At 39.2% G+C, this 21406-nt stretch overlaps 1 protein-coding gene across 8 annotated transcripts in view; it reads right to left on the reverse strand.

Annotated features, from left to right (window-relative positions):
- Nucleotides 1-1564: 1564 nt before the first annotated feature.
- CDK13 (cyclin dependent kinase 13) overlaps nt 1565-21406 on the reverse strand; it is a 49570-nt gene continuing 29728 nt past the window's right edge. The window contains exons 8-16 of one of the 8 annotated variants that reach the window (XM_074900916.1): nt 20346-20402; nt 17536-17637; nt 17344-17421; nt 15098-15214; nt 14017-14148; nt 11449-11654; nt 7987-8294; nt 7441; nt 1565-6850 (exon numbers count right to left, since the gene is read on the reverse strand). In XM_074900916.1, the coding sequence (XP_074757017.1) occupies nt 5994-6850; nt 7441; nt 7987-8294; nt 11449-11654; nt 14017-14148; nt 15098-15214; nt 17344-17421; nt 17536-17637; nt 20346-20402 (1858 nt within the window). In that variant the 3' untranslated portion in view covers nt 1565-5993. Of the gene's footprint in view, nt 6851-7440; nt 7442-7913; nt 8475-11448; nt 11655-14016; nt 14149-15097; nt 15215-17343; nt 17422-17535; nt 17638-20345; nt 20403-21406 lie in introns of all 8 variants that reach the window. The other 7 variants (XM_074900911.1, XM_074900915.1, XM_074900914.1 and 4 more) reach the window with 7 other exon arrangements.

Below are 21406 nucleotides of genomic sequence, written 5' to 3' on the forward strand. Positions count from 1 at the left end.
CCTCCAGAGTTAAATCACACCGACTGCAAGTTTTCTCCATGGGCAATAAAAGAAAAAAAAAAAAAAAAACCAAACCACAAAATAAGCAGCCATAATGAGCAAGCGGCTTTAAAAGCAAAACCCTCAAGCTCCGTGGAAGGGAACGCAGTTGACTGGGAAAAGAAACAGTTCCCCTCATTTGTCAAATGAAGCTCACCCTCTCCCCTTCTTTGTTGTCACTGCCAAGAGCTCTGACTTGCATTTTCTTCCTCACACTGGGGGAGTTTGGTAGCTGTAATCCCCTTCATCCGGATGGCCTGTTGGGGTTTACAGGCATTCCTTAAAAATAGAAGCAACTTAATCCCAGTTCGGCTAATTTAACACAAGTTTCTGCAAAATTGCATGGTTCTTTCAAAACTAGCGGGCAGTAATTCACAGCTGCGACACGAGATGGTTTGCTTTGTCTCTTGCCCCCGATTTCAGACATGTTCCTTGCTCTGTGTTGATACAGACTGTTTGCTCATCTCTCCTCTTGATGCTGTTTTATTTTCAGCTGAGGATATTGATTCACATGCAGATCCCACTGGAATTACTACTGGTACCTTTTTGCACAGCTTGGTGGCTGTTTAGCACTAACAGCTAAATAAATAGGACACAGCATTGTTCTCAAATCATTACAGGTTCATACCCCAACATAAACCGCAGCCAACTTTGTCACGTTACTAGTCACAATAGCAGCTTCCATAAGAAAAACTGAGCAGACAACTAGGAACTGTTTCACACAACTGTTTGATCTACAACGTGCAAGTCAACACCCTACGTAATACAGCCTGAACTAGTCAGAAGTAAAATCCAGGCTTTAATTGTAGTTGCTACCAAAGTGAGGAGACGCTTTGGGCTACAGCTACGCATTCTGCCAGCCTAATGTCAACCACCACCTACGTACCTGCTGCTGGCCCCCCAACTTCCTCCTTCACCACCCGTCTTCTGCCTTTAACCTGTCATTGATATTGAAGCGGCGAGAGCAGCAGCCTGTCCGACCTGGAGCTTAGCGAGAGTACTGCAGATATGGCCAGTGCCTTATTTTTGGATGGAAGTAGAGCATTTATTGACAGATGCAAGTGTTCTCATTAGATCGGCTGATACAGGACAAAAGCAGCAAAGCCCCAGACGTTCAACGCGTGGTTGCTGAAGCCACGCTCGATTTACAGTGCTTCACCAGCAGCGCACGCTACAGCCACGCGGGCAATACCTGCCTCTTCGGGTCTCATTTCCCATTACTTCTAACACACACCCCATCCTCTTTGAAGAGATGATGGGGAATATTAACTGCACCTCTTGGACAGCGCCAAGATGAAGAGGTTATGTTGTACATAGCCCACCATCCTGAAAAGCTGAGGCAAGCGGTGCTGGGATGAGCAGCATCTTCTCCCCACTGGAGGGGCCTGTCTCCCCCCACCACCTCCCCACAGGCCGCCTGCTTGTGCTGCGCCCTCGGGGCTCGCTGGTACCCTACACTGCTCCCACAGCAACCAGGAGCCTCCCTCTAGCAAACAGCACATGAGTACTGCCAGTCCCTGTGGTGGAAAAAGTACTGGAATGGTAAATACATTTTTATTTCCAAATACTTGCAGAATTCTAACACACTGAAAATTATACTCATTTGGATACTAAAAAAACCCCTTCAGTTTAACCCAATGTTCTTTTGAAATGCTGTTTGACAACCAGAGAGGGAAAACAATGGAAGACTTCAAGTTTTCATGTATTTTATTTACAGGCCGCACAATACATTTTATATACAAATGGCTTAAAATAACAAAGGGTAAGCAAGCTGAAGCATAACAGTTTGATTATTTTAAATTAGGTTGTCTTGAAATAACTCCTGCAATAAAGTATTCTTCACCCTGATAAGCAAAAGTTAGTTAGATTTTAAGTCAACCCAAGGTCCTTTCATTTTTAAATACAGAATTCAAATCGGTTTTCTGGCAATTCCATAATTTTATGATACACTTCCGCATATATAGAACATCCCCAAACTATCAAGAAGGGAAATAGCCAAAATTTCCCCATGAAAAAAACCTGTGTAACAGAATAGACTGGAGAAATGTTGTATGTAAAACACTTGTGTGTTTTATTAACACAAAGAAGAATGCGAGAGATACAACTGAAATTTTTCTCTCTTGAAAACAGAATTTATGGTCTGGGATCTAATTTGCCTGCAGACAAGAGGCATCCTACGTTACTTCAGTACTTCAGTTTTTACTGCACAATTATCTACTAAACTCATCCAACTGTAAACTTCACCAAAACTGAAACTGCCTCCTGCACCGAGCAAAAGGAGAAGAGCACTCAAAACCATAAGAACTTACATTACAGCACTTATCTCGCCTCTGCTTCTAGAAATCACCTTACGCTACCATGGCATGGAGAAAATTTAACACAGACCATGTTTTATGGAAACATAAGAAAATATAGGAGTTTGCAATTTTAAAATTATTTTTCCAAGAAATTATATTAACATTTAAGGATACACGTATTTTTACACCTCTTCCCTAACACTGCTCCTTCTGTTCAAGATTACAGCAACAACTAGCAATTAATGATAAAAGCTGTTTCCTTTTCCTTTGGCTGATTTTAAGTATTGTAATAGTCTTAAGTGTTTTAAGTCATGGTCATAGCAGTCCAGTCGTGCTCGCTTTCTTCCTCTCGGTATGGCTAAAGACCACTTAATATAAATAACGAAGTACTTGCTACTTGATAGTCCATGATTACAGTATTCGCTATGTTTATTTAGAAATACAAACACACAACACTTACTTTTTGATGTAGTGTCCAGGTCTCTGCAGCACACTTTGGAATTGCAGCACAGAAAATGTAAACCCAAAGGAATGGGGGGGCGAAACTAACAAAAGCCACGGCTCCACAGAAAAAGAATGTGGTTTTCAGAATGTCTACTACTGCATCAAAAATGCAAGAGCCACATGATGTAAAATGCCAAACGAGGACAGACTCACTCTGCCGAGTGAAATTTGTTCAAAAGGGTAAAATTCTGAACTGACATAAGCACCTCCTCACGCGAGTTAATTCAGAAGGAATTTTGATGGATAATACACAGGTCTGGTACAAATGAATGTGAAGCTCCAGTCCTTAGGTGTGGCCAGTTCCCTGGCTGCTAGCCTGCCCAGACGGGGCCAGGGAAGCGCGGCCGCGGGGCGACGTGCTGCTGCCAGGCACCCCGAGGGCTGCCCTGCAGAGGGGGGGGCAGAGCTCCTTGCCCACACGCAGCCCCTGCCTGCCCAGGGGGACAGGCTGGCAGCGGAAGAGCCGAGATCCCTGGGGTTTAGCAGAGAAGGTAAATCTCTCCAGAGTTACCACATACAGAAATATGTTCACTTCCCCTCCAAATGATCCCAACGCTGCTGGCCCAGGCAAATACAGCGCTCGAAGTGACAGGCTAGCAACCCTTACACTGAATTTGGGAAAAGTCACTGTGCAGTACGCACCTGCCCCAGCGTGCCAGAGTTTTGTTTGATTCATCTGGAAGAAGTCAGCTGTCTATTGCACCTCCTTCTCTCTCCTCACAGTCAAGATTACTCGTGCTGGGGTGGTTTTTTTTCCCGGCCGAAGACTGAAATCCTTTTTGGCGGAAGGACACAGCGTCAGAGCACTGCCAGCCCGTAAGGAAACTGTGCTGTCCTTTACACACGCAGAGGGGACTGACCTCTCTGCATTAAACAAGGTGAACTAAATGACCTGAAAATTTGCCTCCAAAAGGAAAGAAGTAGGAGACAACATCTCCCTTGCGTTTTTGTATTGGAAGTCAAATCATTTAGCCCCCCCTGAGATCTACCTTCCCTTTGAACTTACCTGCTGTTTTAGCCAACTATCACCGGCAGTTGCACGTGAAGTGCAGGGGAGTACAACCAGCCTGCACATTTTTAGTGAAAAGCAACTGCCTTTGAATGTCTTTTACTTGATTCTGAAAAAACAGACAAACAATCTGTGTGTAGCACTGTGGGAATTTTTTTTTTTTTTTTTTTAAGATTAGTAAACAAAAAGCATTAGCTGACACTGTCCATATCTAAATGACACTCATGATTTTTGTCTAAAATTTTACTAGCAGAAAAACGCTACCAGGGTGTCCTTACTCAAGGAGAACTGTTCAATGCACTGTCATTCACAGGCAAAGCTTTTGTTTTTCTTAAGCACAGGCTATTCAGGTCATCAGTATTTGTTTCTGACTGGGCCACTTTTATTTTCAGATCACAGGATTTTCTACTGCCACAGTAAGCAGCATGACTCTCTCTCCATTTCTCATTTGCCAGATCCTCAAACACTACGTAGTTAGCGAAGTGAGTTTCTCCGTGCTCTCCAATGTGGTGGTTAGCCATATACAAACCAGGATTTTCAACTAAAAAACACCAACAATTTTGGCTTCTATTCTGATAATCCAAAAAGTCACTGACAAGACTACATTTGTAATAGTGTAAGTAGAAATTTTACTTTTTTAAAAGTAATAATTAAACAGTTACATAAGGTACCGATTTGTCAACTGGATAATCAGTTGGAAAATTGTTTCCAATATGGGCTTTAAAACATTCTTTTACGTACATGCAAAATATAACCATACCTCCTCTCTGCAGGAGAGAGACCACTTGTTGTTAAAGGAAAAAAAAAAAAAACATGCTGGAAATTGTAATTAATATGAGGAGCGGCTCTTGGTAAGAGTTTTTAACTACAGTCACTTTATCAGCTGTTCAGAGAGACTCAATTCCAATATTAAAATGTTTTGTGGAATAGCAGATATAAAATCGATTAATTGGCACAATCACAAGTTTACAGAGAATTAGAACTAGTGTCAAACATTTTGCTGTTGCTTTAAATACTGGTCATTTTTCCTTTGGTTACTTCCTATAATGAAGTATTTGTGGTAAAAAGACGACAATGTCAGCTTTTCACACAAAATAAAATAATTACGGCTGTTGACATTTCAGGGAAAAAAACTATTTCGTCACTTGGTAAGGACGTATATAGTTTATTTGACAGAGGAACTAAAACACTACAACTCCAAGAGGGAGCTGAGGAAGAACTACACTCTTCATTCTTCTCCTCACTTTCAACGTTTCTCATAAAGTTCAATTTGGAAATTATTTCATCAAAATAAGATTAGGTCTCTAAATAACTGGCCCACCTGAAGTAAACAGCACAAGGTTATAACCTATCTGACTTGCCTATTATTATCTGAATTTTCATGTGAACTACCTAGGTTTAGGTATTATTTTCGTGTCGATCTATAAAGTACTTTCCAATTTTTGCAGACCTTAAGCTTACATGTTAAGGCACTTACCATTCAAGTAAAACAGTTTTTATATAAACAAGCCTGGGAGATGGAGAGAACATTTTACCACAACATCCACTTTTTTTTTTTTCTTGAAAGAAAAAAAAAAACATTGACCAAATATTTATAAAATTTTGCATCAAGAGAAAGGTTGTGTTTTATTATCTGAAATGAGCACAAAGTACACCTTCCACAATAACACTGAAAGCAGTGCAAAGACTGACAGTGACCTTTGACTAAAGGTAGTTCTGTAAAAAGAAAAATACCAAATAAATCAGTGCCCTGCTTTGATTGTTGTAAAATTTTTTTTTACATAAAAGTTGGTCCAAACTTACAAAAAAAGCACAAATGTGCATAGTTCAGAAGATCTGAAAGAGTGCCATAAAAAGCTGATGTCCCTAAATTTAGCATCCACTTAAAACTGCCAAAATACAAAATAAAATTCAGAACTAGAGTTTGTGAACATGTACAATCAATTTATCTAGTTTTCAGACAGCATGAGTTTTAAGCATTTTTAATTTTTCCTACTGTATGCAAGACCCTTTTCCACATAAAAATAAAGCTGTTGAATTAACATTATTCAAGTCTGTTGAATTGCTGCTTTAAACTGCAGCTAGGAGAAAAAAAAAAAAAGTTTTTCCAGATAAAAATGATGTGCCTGAGGAAAAACAGATACTCAATATGGTAATCCTCTACCTCGCCCTCTCACTGCAGATGTGCTAATGTGTCCCCTGTATCCTTGGGAATAGCCGGGTCCTTGGGCAGGAGAAGTCCAAGTCTGTCCATGCAGGTGGCTGATGCCACTGGGATTTTCCTGTAAGTTACTTCCGTAGCTATAGTTGTGCATCTTTGTGGGCAAAGAGTGCGTGTTCTCGGGCCCTGCGGAAGCGTCACTGCTGCTCCCCAGAACCGGGATCGGGCCGTGGCTGTATTCAAACCTATGGTCTTTATCTCCACTAAATAGCATGGGGCCAGGGTTGAGGTAAATGTCTCCATAACCAGTTACTGAGCTGGGAAAGGATTCTGAAAAGGCCGACGGAGGAGGGGCAGCACCAGAGTGAGATGAAGCAGTACTGTAGTTATCCAAAGACTGAATATCCGAGTTCCCAAGGAAGCTCCTCCTTTCCAACGCTCCCGACGATCCGCTTCCTATTCCGTCGCTACTGCCATAATGGGCAGACGAGAAGGAAGATGATCCAAAGTTATCCTTGTAGTCTGGGCCTGGTACGTAGGAGTCCCTAGCCTGGTAATCCACGCTCGGTTGGACTGGCTCCTCCGTTGTCGCCTGAGCTTGGTGCTGAGCGAGCAGCTGCAGAAGAGCTGCTTTCACCCCCGCGTGAGGATCTGTTCCTGAAGAGTTAGTTATAGGCAAATGCTGGTTCTCTGTCCGATAATCAAGGTCTTCATCAGTGAGAGGCGGAGGTTCCGGTGGCTCTGGGGGACGCTGGTCTGGAGGCAAGATCCGAGGGCGTTCTGGCTCAGGTGTTCGGTTTAGAAGCCTCATCTCAGACTGCCTAACCAAATCCTCTTGACCTAAGCAGATGAAAAAGAAAAGCTTTGGAATACAAATACACAATGACAATACCAGGAAGGAAAGGACTCTTTCCTGGAACAATACAAAGGCTTGTTACTTCACTTCTCGTTAACTTCTAAGTTAAATCTATCGGTAGTTGGACAGATTATTTTGGAGAAGGCAACAGCTCATCTGCCTCAGGAGGGTGATGCAGGTTTCTCCTCAAAGTAAGATCACCAGGCAAGCAGTTAAAGAGAAACAGTACAAGTTCCTTTAAAAAAAAAACAACAACAACAACAAAACCAAACCAAAACTCAACGCATAAACACTAGAAAACTCAAAGAGGGATCAGAAACGATTTGCAAATAGGGATAAAAGTCTTGAGGGACAAAGGCCACCCTTTCAGGGAACAGCAAAAGTTAGGTTTCTATGGGTGGTGGGTTTTTTAACATCAAAAAACACCCCAAACCACTTAGAATACTTCTTTCAACAGCTGCAGCCACCAGAGAGCTCTACATAAACCACCATATAGTAAAACTGAAACAACGATCCAAAAAAATTAACAGCAGAGCTCTAAACTGTGAGAAGACTAAGGAAGCCACTACTATACCCTGATGGAAACCTTCAACCATGTGTGTTACTGACAGTTATGGGAAAACACTTACAGAATCTGACACTGAGGAACTGCTCTAGTCAGCATTAGAAACAAAATAAGCTCCTCTCCCCAAAATAGGCTTTACTGAAACACTTAGTCACAATCAGCAAATTCCATCTATGAATTTGCTAGAGAAGACTGTCTTCAGCACAAACACCACTGAGAGACCCCCAGAATAACAATCAATCTAAGGGTTTCACTACCAGCCCTTATGTACCTCTTAAGAGTGGGGATCATCTTTTGCTCTGTCTGCACAGCACCTGTTCCAGTAAGACACAAATTCTACGATCCAGGCGTAAAATGTGACGAAAATCAATTTAATCATCCCCCCTATACTCACACAGACTCGTATGGTTAACATGTTTACTCTTTATCCCCAAACTATTCCGTCTCCACTGCTCAAGGTTAGCAATAAAGACCTTCAGTACCTGCAGACGTGTATAATGACTTGATCAGATGTGGGTAGCCCGGTGCCGGAGATTCCACGTCGTCCCGGCTGACAGACACAGGCGTGCTGGGCTCCGGAGGCTGCCTGAGTTGTAATGACATTTCATTTCCTGATCCGTTTTCCTTCTCCTCCAACACAAAATCTTTTTGTTTTGTTTGCTGAGCCTTTATTAACTGAGACAACAGAACAGCAAATGCACTCTGTACAGCTGCCTGGGCAGCATCAGTCTCAACTTTAGGCTGACTCAGCTGAGCAGGTGGTACAGGGGGCTGCGTGACGGGCGGCTGTTTTAGAGGCTCCTGTTCCGGCGGTGGTGGTGGAGGCGGCGGCGGCTGCTGCTGCTGTTCTGACTGTTTTTCACCTGCTGACAAAATTCCAGCAGGAAGATTTATTTTATTTAGTTGCTGCTGAGTCTCTGGGTTTACCTTAATATTCAACACTTGGGCAAACTGTGCCAAACTAACACTTGTTTTAGACTGTAGGAGGTTTAGCAGGATTGCCACTTCATTCTGGTTTAACTGCTGTCCAGTGCTTGTTTTTGCTAAAGACAAAAAAGGTGGTTTTAAGTATTATTTAGAACTGGCATATTTCAGAAACTCAAAAGAAAGACTGATCTAGCATGGCTGAGACAACTGGCAAAGCATGGGTTTGGACAACATAGAAATGGAATGCTTTTACATCTTAACTGCCTTTGGAGGAGCATCTATAGGAAATGGGACTAGTAAGATCCAATATAAAGAAAGTAACTTCCAAGGGTGCACAGACACACTTGGACATATGAGAAACATCAAGCTGGAGCTCAATTTTCCACAATACAACTAAGCCAGGGCTTAGGGCCACCTGCTTTAGGCAGCTGTATGATTTCCAATCCCCGCAAAATTTCCTATCTTTGACATATCACATCCCTCTGTTAAAAAGTGGCCATCTGCAAAATGCATTTCCAGTCATATTCTGGCCCATTCTAATTCAGCATCTGGATTCTAACACCTGCTCAAGTGTCCAGGCTCTAGGTGACCCAGAAGCTAGCGGTATAAATGCAAAAGCAAGTGCTGAGTTTGAAGGACAAGAAGTCAGTCACCGAGTAGCAGGAAAATGCAGGTTTGTGATGATATACAATTTCTTCAATGAAATGGAGTTTGCCACAAGTAAGAGGAGATTATGATGATGCAGGTAAATATGAATAAGGACGTCAGAATATCAAAGTAGTTTCTTAGTTTCAAACACTCATTATGGTAGTTTATTTTGAAAGTAGAAGTGAAGGAGCATGGATTTCAACATGCCTTATGAGTAGATGACTTAAGAGAAGAAAGTACTTAAAAAATGAGTGTGTGTGACTCTGCTGGCAGAGCCCTGATTTTTTTTTAACCCAGATCAACATGAATGCATTCTGTCCTTCTATCCCTGCCATTCTGCTAATTCACCAACATATTAATTCATAGCATATTCAAAGCTATGCCTGAAAAAATGGTCACACACACAAAAATATTAAGTATTTGCCTTGCAAGACGAAGAGCAGCACAGCTGGGAAGTGCTGCAAAACCCACAGCCCACTACCCTACTCGTGGATGTGCACCAGGATACAAGCACTTGGAACCTACTCCAGCAGGATCTGGAGATTTCAAGGCTTTTATATATTTATATAAATATCAAAATAAAACCACCTTTTATTTGCCAATACAGAAAAAAATATCATTTCTAATGCCTTGTACTGCTGGCTCTCACTCAGATGTCATGTTTAACAGTTGATTTTGTTAACATCTGAGGACGGTATCCTCAACACTCAAACTTCTCTCGGGTTTTCAGTGAAAATTCAGCAGAAAAATGCCAAACAGGGAAACTAATCTACCTATTCCATACTCTGTTTAGTTTCAAGTCCAAGAACAAACTGTATTCTGGGAAATCTAGCAGTTTCTACCAGAACAGAATTTTTGAGCTCTACGTAGTTCCCGTTAAATTTTAACCTGCAGTAACCAGGGGTCCCATTCATGAGTCAGAACATTATCAACTGATCCAAGGTGGTTTTAACTTCTTCTTTGGGATGTTCAGAAACAAATGCAACAGTTTTGTTTAAAGCATGCATTTGTACATGGAGTTCTTTAGTGTGCCTTATTGATATTATCTCAGGTGAATTATGGCTTCCAGAAGTCTTTTACTTAATACAGAAAACACTTCTATGCTGAACTGTCTAAGTTTCACTGAAAATTAAACTGTATTCTTTTCTGCCTAGATATATCTTCTGTGTACATATAGGCAAAGGGCATTATTTTTCTTCTCTATTTGACTTCTCTATTATTCCTTCTCTATTTGACTAGTTTGTTTTGCATGGTTAGTATTAATGACTAATAAATATAGTAGTCTCTCATTGGGTTACCAGTTATAAAAGCACAAACAAATAACTGGCGTCCTTTGGGCTCTTTAAACTTCTGTACAGTTTTCGTTTGTGGGGGGAAAAAAAAATTAAGGGCTACAGAAAGTCATGCTTGAAAATGCTGCCAAAATTTTAGCCTAAACATAAGGAGTGGCAGAAGCTCACAGCTGGCTTACAGTGAGAAACAGGATGAGCAAGAGCAAGAGGCAATAAATTGTAATAAAATATGATCAAAAGAACTTTTTTCTGTATAACTCTGCACAGAGTATTTGGAGCTCTGCTCTGTTGGTAAATTAAGAGTTGATTCAAGATGGTTAGTATTGAAGAATTTTCAGGGCCTATAAATGCATTTACTGTTTTTCTTCAGCTGAACTCCTGTATCAGTGTCATAAGATTCATGTGCAAAGGCACAATCAAAAATGGTCTAAATTAAACTTATCATTTGGTATTGTTACTTTCTATATTTCTACATATTATGAGGGAACTAACTTCTGGGTATCTCAAATGGTGTCCAGAGAGGAAACCATTACCTTCCTCTTTGTATTATATTCATAAAATTGGTCCCCAAGCAAGATACTTTAGTTAAGTTTCAGAATTATCAGCTGTGCAATCTACAGAGGTAGCTGCTTCTTGTTATACCAAGTTTGGGGGGCAGGGGTTGGTGGTTTGTTTGTTTTGGTTTTGGGGTTTTTTTTTACAATTTGGTTCAGCCCCAACAACTTGAAAAGCTGAAGACTGATGTAACATGCAAAAGGAATCTCTTTCATCTGAAGTTTTGATTGTCCTAAAATCTGCCTTCTGATCAGTTTATCAAAACCAATAAAGCTCCTCCAACCTATGGAGACTGTGAGGAACTTAGAGCAGCAGCTGGCTTTTGGAATTACTGAATAATTATAGATGAGAAAGACAGAATCCCCTCAAAATACAGAGCAAGGTAGTTGCTCTGACAAGACTGAAAAAGTAAAACTTAAAAAGGAACACTCAGTTTCCAAAAGCAAAGGTAAATCTTTTGTAACAAAGATTTAACTTACAATACTGTTCCTCCCTCAAGAATCCAGGAGACGTCAGTACTCTGAAATAATACCTAAAGTTTCTAGAGGTGCAATCCAAGTAGAAGATAATTATAAGAACTAAAAATATTACTGACCAAGTGCTACACTAGAGTTGCCCTGAGTTTTGAGTTGGGAAGAAGTTTGCATGCCTTGTGGGGTGTTGGTTCTGCTCTCATCCATGCCTAGAGACAGATCCTTCCTTGGGACTTTAGTTGCTGTTGAGTCATCAGTCATGCCCATCTGCTTCTGTCTTCTGCGTTTCTTACTCCACAGCTCATGGCAATCCTGCCACAAAGGAAGGCTGCAAAGAATGGATTAAAGATAATCAGTTTTATCCTTTTTTTTTAAAAAAAGTGGTTTTTTTACCATGTTAGTAAAATAAATGCTCAAATTACATACACACAGTGTAACTTCTGCTCAAATTATATATACACAGTGTAACTTTTGAAAGATGAACCTACTGGAACTCAGAAAAATATCAGAAAACATGCAAAGCCCGCAAAACTTCAGCTCTGCTTTTCCTGGCTGAAATTGCTTCACTGATTCACTGTTTCAGAAGCACAGGTCCCTCTGGCAGAAAAGGGGACCTTTTTATTTTAAAATGAGAATCAATGTTACTTTCTTGCATTCCTACTTATGAAAAGCCTTGTTATTTGTGTAATTCAAGACTTAAAACTCAATGCTGCACACTTGCTATAAAACAGAATTTGCAGAGTAACAGATAACAGCGTTATCAATATGAAAGTGGTTTCTTTTTTCAGGGTCTGAGTGACCAATTCCTTTTATCTGCTTGTAAAAGTACTACTGCCTCATGACTTCAAGTATTTGTCCGCAGTAACAGTCATGGCTATCTACTATTTATAGTAGACAACCAGGAAAGTAGGAGAGAAAAACATAGAGAAAAGCTGCAGGAATAACTTGGAGGAATAAATAGCACTTGACATTAGCAAAGTTAGGAAACTAGGAAGAAGAAGAGCTATCCCAGTCCTTTAAGACAGATAAAAGCAGAGGCAAGCGTCTCCTAAAGAAGTCATCTGCCACCAGTTCTGTCCTTCCATTACTGTTCCCTGCAGGCATCCCAATTCTGATTTCCTGAGGGACACAGAGACCCATCCAATAGATAATGGAAATACTGAGACAGGCAGTAAAAATAGTACCTTCTCTTTTCCTGTTACATATTAATAACTAAGCAGTTCCCTCATCCAGGAACATGGAAAAATTAGGTGACAGATGACAAGAGCCACTGTAAAGGCTATTATGACAAGTGCTTCCTTTATTCTCTCCCTCCGCATACCAGGTCAAAGACCTGCCAAGTATTTAGTCAAAAAAAACTGGAAGCAAGCAAGAACTCATTGTGAGAAGTATCCTACAGCCCTTGCAATGAGTACACTGTCACTTTCTCAGAATGAGGAGCTGTTTCTTCCCAAAGCAGAACTTCAGCCTTTCAAGAGAACAGTCAACGCTTTCTGTGCACGCTCTGTCAGAAGTGAGTGTGGTTCCTCTTAATTTTTAGGAGGACACCAGTGACTAATTTTGTTTTGAATTTCCATATATCAGTTTCTAGAATGGATGCACTACCAAGACCCTGGAAAAAAAACCCTAATTTCTTACCATCCACTTACTTTAAAATGCATATAAGCAACATGATGTAAATGGTTCTGAGATTTTAGTGAATAGCCCCAGACTGCTGATTACTGATATTCAGACAGTGATATATATAACCATATTCAGGCAACGAAACCTCTTAGCCTCGTGTATCAGGAGCATTAGTAACACCTGTGTTTATGTAACAGGTAAGTCTCAAAAGACTTTTAAGAAAATTCTTAGATAAAACTGAAATATTTCTCCCAGTTGCTAACTAATTAAAAAGAAGTCTGTACAGACTGCCTTGAACGTATGATTTACTCAAGCTATATTAAATGTTCTATGATCTTGACAGCTATCTTGAGGGAAGAATGAAGCCTGCAGATTCTGTAATATGTTTTCATTGTTTTCCTCAAGGCCTGTTCTAATGATTTGTACTGATTAAAATGACAATTAGGCCACTGCAAAAACTGGACATTACGATGTATTTCCTCTCAGAGAAACCGACAGGAAAAACCCTGCACAAAGTATTTCTACCTTCTCCTACCTATAAATCTAAGAATCTCATCTGGCACAGGAAACAATTCCTGGTATTTCACTTTAAGTCTCAGGTACCTTTGCAGAATTCTATACCTAGTGTCATTCTACCATCAAAGAATACAATTCAGATTCTTGGAGGACCTCAAAACCCTTGGAAAAAGTAGACCCTAATAAACAGATTAAAGGGAAATGATGTTTTTTTCAAATTAGAAACATTCGTGTAACAGTGGTTTTTTAAAGGTAGTAACTCAGTAACCAGTTCTAGCAATAAAAAATGAAACCGTTCTGGGATCCTCACAACCACTGCTACCACAGTGTAAGAGTCACTCAGCTGCAGAAGCATTTTAGTCCAGAATCACCATTAAATCACGGAATTCCAAGTTGGAAGGGACCTCAAGGATCATCTGGTAAAGGACTGTATGCATCAACGTTTTTGTTCTGCAACCATCTACTTTAACTGAAGCACAATGAACTTAATGAAATCAGTGCATGTTCACATTTCATAGAGGTAAGGACCATGACCAAGGGAAATTACTTACTCTGGAGGAGGCATTTTAGAAGGTTCCACATCTCGCAGAAACTCGCACTGAAGAGCTTGTTCAGCTGTGCAGCGTTTGCTGGGATCCAGAGCAAGCATATAATCGAATAAATCTAATGCAGCTGGTGGGATGCTACGAAAGAGCAAAACGGAGAAAAGCATCACATTTTTATTTTGAATCACACGCTCTGTGCAAAATTTTCATAAACACATCCCTTCCAAAATAACTGATCATGAAGTCCTCAGATAACTGACATCTTAACAAAACCTACTCACAACTTCAGCTTGGCAGTAAAAGGCAGAGATAAACTTCACCTTTATTACCTGTGCAAGCATATAACCCAAGTTTTATTTGCTTTGTGTGGTTTAATTGCTTGAAACATTGTCCTTACAAAAAAAACCCCACCTTTTTAAGCCAAGACTATATTGTCATCTTACACTTTGGAATTTAGCACCAGGGACTTGCAGTTTTGATTGGTCCATGGACAATAATTCTATTGCTTTAAAGATATAAGTCTCATTAGTACAAACAGGACAATACATTCCTCCTGAAACCCTCAGTAACTGGAGGAGGGGAACATAGCCTTTAAAATAAGCTTACAGCTGTTTTCCATAACTTTCACGTGTGATATGTGCTCAAAACTAGTCCAATGGTAGTACTTTAGCATACACGGTTCAGATAACTTCTCTGTGTTGAATGAATTTATGACCCAAAAGACCGTAATGTTAACCAGACTACATATTTAGCTGTAGCCAGTTGTCCTAATAAAAAACAATTAAGTACTCTGAGCTGGTTTTTGGACAGGGACAACAAGCAGGTGCACCAATCATGGAAAACAAATGTTTCCTTAGGTGAAAGCTGACAGGTGGCTGAAATTTTAGGGCCTTCTTCCCTCTTCTTGAAGCTCCTATTAAATAAGGGTTAATACAAGCTCTGTGGGTATCATGGGAAGGATAAGAACCTAAAGCCATTTTTCTTTACACTTAATCTATGTCCATTCTCCAGAAAACAGCAAAATTCATACATTCTCCAGGAAAATTTAATGCTATTACAGTTGACTAAACTAATTCTTCATCCTTACAAAGCAAACTCTTCTCTCAGTTTTCGACGATACTGCTTCTTTGGTTTCATTGTGTTGAAATAAGCTAATTTAATAACATCAGGCCACACTGCTGGACAAGGACTCCCACAAATTCGGCTGTACCAAAAGAAGGAAAAAAAAAAAAAAAGGTATGAGATCCAAAACCACAAGTGAGCACAGCTGTCATTTTATTCTTGCACTACAGTGAATACAGAAATGATTCTTAGTGTTCAGGTTCTTTTAGGTAAAATTTCTCTACTGTCCAGTGCCCAACACCATTAAATAATAGTGAATTGTCTACGAAAGTAACCACACCTCACAGAGTAAACTTACTTTAAGTAGTCCACTGTTTCTGTCTCATCTCACCCCAGGCATCCTCCACACAAATGTTTTGAAAAACTTAACCAACTATGTCTGGACAGTACTCCAGGTATTTGACTTGGAGAACTGGACAGCCCTGGTTTATAGTGCTAATTAACTTTTATGTCCTTAGCTCCCCATGCCAGTGAAGAAAGATATACCAAATGGCTGAAAAAGCACTTTTCACTGAGAATTTAGTTTACACTGACGACATAAAGGGGGGGAAAAAAAATCTCAGTAAGTCTTAAGGCAGAAGCAAGATCCGACCACTAGAAAACCTGTGTATTCTTTACTTCAGTTATGAGTTTTGTCTCAAGCCTCAATCTATCTCCACAAATGGAGTTGCCATAATCTTATTCCTCCCATTTCATCTCCACTCATTTTGTCCAACTGAGGATGGCTAAGCACAAGCTGACTAACACCACACTTTTAAGCAGAACCAAAGAGGCCTTTTAGCATACATGCAAGGTTGCAAGCAGTCATGAAAGGACATTTTGCAAATACACTTCCCTAGTTCACCCCTCCCATTTATTAGATTTAAATGGCTGGTGTAGAAGTCCTAATGATCTATTAGTTATGTCTCAAATGCTACGCAAACCAATCTGACTGTACGCTGGTTGGGGCATGTAACTTTCAGGAGGGAAAAGAAAAATGATAAATCTATCTTTTCCTATCTAGAATTTCCTTCAGCTCTATCTGTAAACAATAAAGTTAGAAATTATAAATGTAGAATTGTTTACTGTAACATGATGATAGTAAGGATGTTGATAAAATTGATACATTACATTTAAACAGCCAAAAATGCATAGCATCAGTGAAGATTAAAAATGAGCTACAAACAGGAGCTTCCAGAAGAAAATCACAAAAATTTTAGTTGGCTGTGCCAGAGGTACAACACAAAGAGAAAAAGCTTCAAATGACTGCACTGTGACGTGCTTCAATGCCATCTAGTGCTCAAAAGCAAAAATTTCCAACTCACGAGTTTAGTTTTTATACTGAGAATGATCACTGATATGCTTCGCACCTCCTAAAAACTTCATTTATCCAGGCCAGCTGATAACACATTGCACAGAAACATGCTACTGTTTAATCTGTTTTGAAAAACATCTCAATATATAACTTTGTAATATTCTTTTATTCATTTAATTTTAAAAATCATGTTGACCATTTACTGTTCAGGTTCTATAAGTTCTGTAAGACTCACCCTCTTTTCCCCTTGTTTCTAGGAAGAGGACCTCTCCTCACTTACGAGGTCAATTATGATATCAGAATCAAGAGCAATTTTTGCTTGCTGAATAAAGGGAAAAAAAAAGATGCTCTGGTTCCACTGAGTTATATACATATCATTTTATGATTTATTGAGATAAGGAAAGAAACAGAAATTTTACCTCCATAAACTGTCTGGCAGTTTGTAAGGGAACAGAAATATTCCCAGAAAAAATAATAAAGCCCAGGTGTGTATGGGGAAGGCTTGAAACAAGAACTCAAGGCCAGTAGCATGCAAAATACCTAATCCTCCCAAATCCCACTTGTCCTTATTTTCATTTTGATTTGTTGCAAAGAAGTTGTAACATCATTTTTAAAAATAACAGGCATTTTGACTGCTCTCTCTTTATAGCTTCAGTAACAGGCAACTCCAGCTGCTCTACAAAAAACCCTCTTACTGTACATTGCTAGGACCACAGAATACTCAAGAAAACCCTTCTCCATGTCCAAGCAAAAGCCACTTGCTTGACACGCCCCTCAAAACCTCTAACACTTTGATCAAGGCAATAACAGTACTTCTACTAAAGGTTCACAGGGTGTTGTCTCCAATTTTCACACTAACAAAAGAAACCTGTCAGTTTAATAGGCACCTACTATGTGGGGTGGTGCTTGCAAGTTACCTTATAAGTTCCAGTTGAGCAAGTTCTTGATTTGCTTGAAATATTGGTTTTTTTGTAAAAAGTTCACCCAGGATGCAGCTGTAAAACAGTTTTGCACAATTCCATCATTATGGCTTTCAATACAGATTGATAGAAACATTTCAGATTTCTTTTTGGCTTTATGCCTGCTACACTTTTGTACAAAATTCTTACCCACAGCTCCAGACATCAATAGCTGGCGTGTATCTTTCTTCTCCAAGCAGAAGTTCAGGAGGCCGATACCATAACGTAATAACTTTGTTGGTATATGGTCGGCTGTTGGGGGGGAGGAAAAAGAAAGGACTATCATTTTACTATGATCTCATTTCTGAAAAAGTGATACTTTGAGGACTTTACTTCTGTGGTGCTGTTTAAGAACACTACAGTCTTCTACTCCCTTTTCCTAATTTTAGTCCTGCAGTGCTGTAACTGTACAAAAGCAAATGCAACCCTCTGACCAAGGCTAACAAAGGACAGATTGAAGATATAAACAGTGATCACATAGCCATGTCGATGCTATCTCAATTATTATTCAGATAGTCATACTCTATTACATTGCTAGTCATTTTAGAAGGACCTACTTGGATAAAGCCAGTAATTTCTGGACAACTATTGATTATTACAATACTGAATATACGACCTCTACAAACGTTCTGAAAAGAAAAAAAAAAATATTCACTTTCCCCTCGGTAAGTAGGAGCAAAAGAGACAAAGCCTTTTTCTTGAACTGCGTCCTTCAACAATTTTGACCCCAAAGCCTGGAATGCTTCCAACATCTTCCTATATTTCACAACATTGTTAAACCTCTACCGCTCTAACCAGAAGTTTTGGTCACTGGGAATAATCCTTTCCACCCTCACACTAAGGCAAAGATTTCCACATTTTTTTAGTGGACAGGCCAAGATACAGCATCAACAGTTCAGACTGGAAGGCAGAACACAGCTGTTTGGTTTTGGTTTTGTTTCAACTAGGCTATCTCAAAAAGTGATCCCCAAAATTCTTGCAGTTTTAGTAATTCACTCTTACCAACACCAGGTAACCCCACATAGAAAGCAGAGTAACATTAAGTGCAGAGTTTGAACAACTGTAGCATAAACTCTAACAAGCTCTTATAACATATGCAGTGGTACAGGTATCATTTCTGCAAAATCATCCAAGTCTTTTTTTCATTAAGAAACAACCTGATTCATTTTTAAAATGTAGTATGTTTTTGGAAACAATCCCATCATTTATCACATTTATCTCCAAAGCAGGCATTCCTCTATGAAATGTTTACATGGTATGCACTTTCTCTACAGATACACCACTCCTATGTATTAGTATACGGTGCTATTTATTTGAACAGATGTTTTGTTACACAATCTGTCATATCTCCTACTCCAAGACAGGAAATGCATCAGAATAACATTTAAAGGAGCACATCTACAGCAACAATGGGAATTTACGTAAAATTAAATTTTTATTTCATCCTCATTATGCTCCTACTAAATTCTGTACTCTTTTGAAAAGTATATAAGATCTAAACAACAGTAAACCAAATGTAAATTACATTAATTTAAAGCAGCGGCTATTATGCATTTGTTGGTATACATTAATTACCTCTGTTACTGCAGGTCAGAAGCTAGTCAGAAGGAAAATGAATGACAAAAGAATTGTCTAAAATCTACTAATGTAATTCTAATTATCCTCCCCAAGTTCAACCAACAATTCTATTGGCTAGCATAATTACATTTTAATCTTTGTTTCATTTATATATAACAACGTTGCTGTATGTTGTATAGTAAAATCTGTTATTTGCACTATAGAGACACTAAACATTCAATCATTCAATTCTTAATGAACAGGTAGTTTTACAAGCAAAATTTAAATTATTTTTAAAACAGACATTAAAAATCCCCACGGTAAACAAGAGGAAAAAATAGGTCAGTTTGGTGCATATTAAAATAAGAACATAGGATGGCATCAATCCCTTTTAAGTACATCCAAAACAAAAATTAATTACCCAGCAGCTTCTTAAGATTATCTAACCCTACTACTATACTCATCGGTTTTCATAACTGTACTTAAGCATATGTTCCTGAAACAACAGCTCTGAAGACAGTGAAACTAATGCTATCAGGTTCAACAGCAAGCTCAGAGGTCTGTGAGAAAACAGTAAACTTCTAAAGCTAAACTTATGGGTATTATTTCCCAAATTAAGCATGCAGAAATCAGAGTAAGCTCAGGCAGGCAGCAAATATTCTCTGTATCCAACTACCCAACGTACACACTAGTGAAATGAACATTCAGCCTGAATTTTGAAAATCCAATTCCACATGACAAACACATGACATGACAATAAATACTGAAGTCCTTAATCATAAAAACTGTGCACCTGTTTCCTGGAGTACAAGCGTAACGAAGCCAAGAACAACAGAAGCACAAGTCACAAGAAGTTTCAGAATAACTTTTATTTAAACTTGTATCTCTGTTTCCAGCAGATTCAACAGCACTGACTGCCTAAAGAATACAATGAACCTCTTCAAACGTAAGGTTAATTCTTACACAAAAGTAATGCTTTTTGAAAAGAAACAGTATACTGCTTTGTGTCAGTAAAAAAAATTTTGCTTTCCCTAAATAAACTTTTCCTAGGTATACCAACAGAAAGAATATATTTTAGGTTTCACAGGACCAGAAACTAATAGTAAAAACCTACACATTGATGCAACCTATTCAGGACTGCAACTCTTCATTTCCCATCAATATATGGCCACTCTCAGCAGTTATTTATCCAGAACACGTGGAAAAGCAATACACTTGCACAAAGAGAGTTTTGTGGATTTATGCAGTGTAAGACAACATGCACTTCTTTCCATTTCCTAAGCAATTACTTGCATTACAATGCAACAACATCTTCCCTAAACAAAACAGACTTCTGGCCCTCATTAGAGTTAGGAAAAAGATTAAACTTCCGAATGCTTTTTCACGCTATAGTTATATCTTACCTTTCTTCAGAGTTGTACAGCCGAGCAAGCCCAAAATCTGCAAGCTTTATCTGCCCTCTGGTGGAAAAAACAAAGAATTATTTAGTGGTTAATCCTGTTAAGATTTCCTCCCCAAAAATCAGGTGAAGTTTGAGATTGAGACAGCTGCAACCGATCTTCACCAAACCACATTAATGAGGCATTAATGAGGCAGTGCCTTACAATCTATGCATCTCTTCAGTAAACAAATACACTAACTAACTGAATAGCAAAGACAAGTAAGCAAAATTAGGTATGATCATCAAATGGCATTTACATCATCAGATATCAGTCAAAATTTAGCTATACTGTAAAGTATTCAAATCAGTAACCCTGCAGGAAAAAACTGAGGGAAAAAACTGCTATTTTCTCAAGCATTTGTACAACAAACAGCTATCACCAGTCATGCATACTTCTTCCTTCTAGGAAGCTGTCAAAGTCCCATTCTGCTCCTGTAAACTTTAAATACAGCCTTCAAACCAGGGTGACCAACCAGATAAGGGCTTCTATTTTTACCAGCAGCCAACTTGCTGAATGACACAACCCCTAACTCCTTTTGTGAGTTTTCCCATATATGAGGGGAAGAGTAGAAGATACAGAGCTCTTGCCTGGCAGTTTCCACAGCTAAAAGGCATTGCTCAATGACCAGAATCCCCCAGCATCTGTAAAGTCTGGATGAATTAAACAGAAAGCTTCTCTAATGCGTAAAATGAATGTTGGAACGTTACACATGGGGGTTTTGGTTTTCTGTACTTAGGAGCTTTAAAACTCCTGCCACTTTCAAATACCTGCAAATGTCACTTTCAAATAAATTTTATCAAATTAGGGCAAGACTTGCTGATGTGTGTAAGAATGACCACTTTGTGATGATAATAAAATATACAGGTTATAGTTTTCATTTCATTTGCCCCCTCAGATGTGTGCTTGGAATTGCTGAAACCACTTGGGAGAACCCCCATAAACAAAAAAAAATGGTCCCTCTCAGATTTACATGTTTATTCCTCAGAGACCGTATTTGTGGAAGATCAATGAATTTTTGAGCA

The sequence above is a fragment of the Athene noctua genome, chromosome 2 (genome assembly GCF_965140245.1).
Source record: "Athene noctua chromosome 2, bAthNoc1.hap1.1, whole genome shotgun sequence".
NCBI lineage: Eukaryota > Metazoa > Chordata > Aves > Strigiformes > Strigidae > Athene > Athene noctua.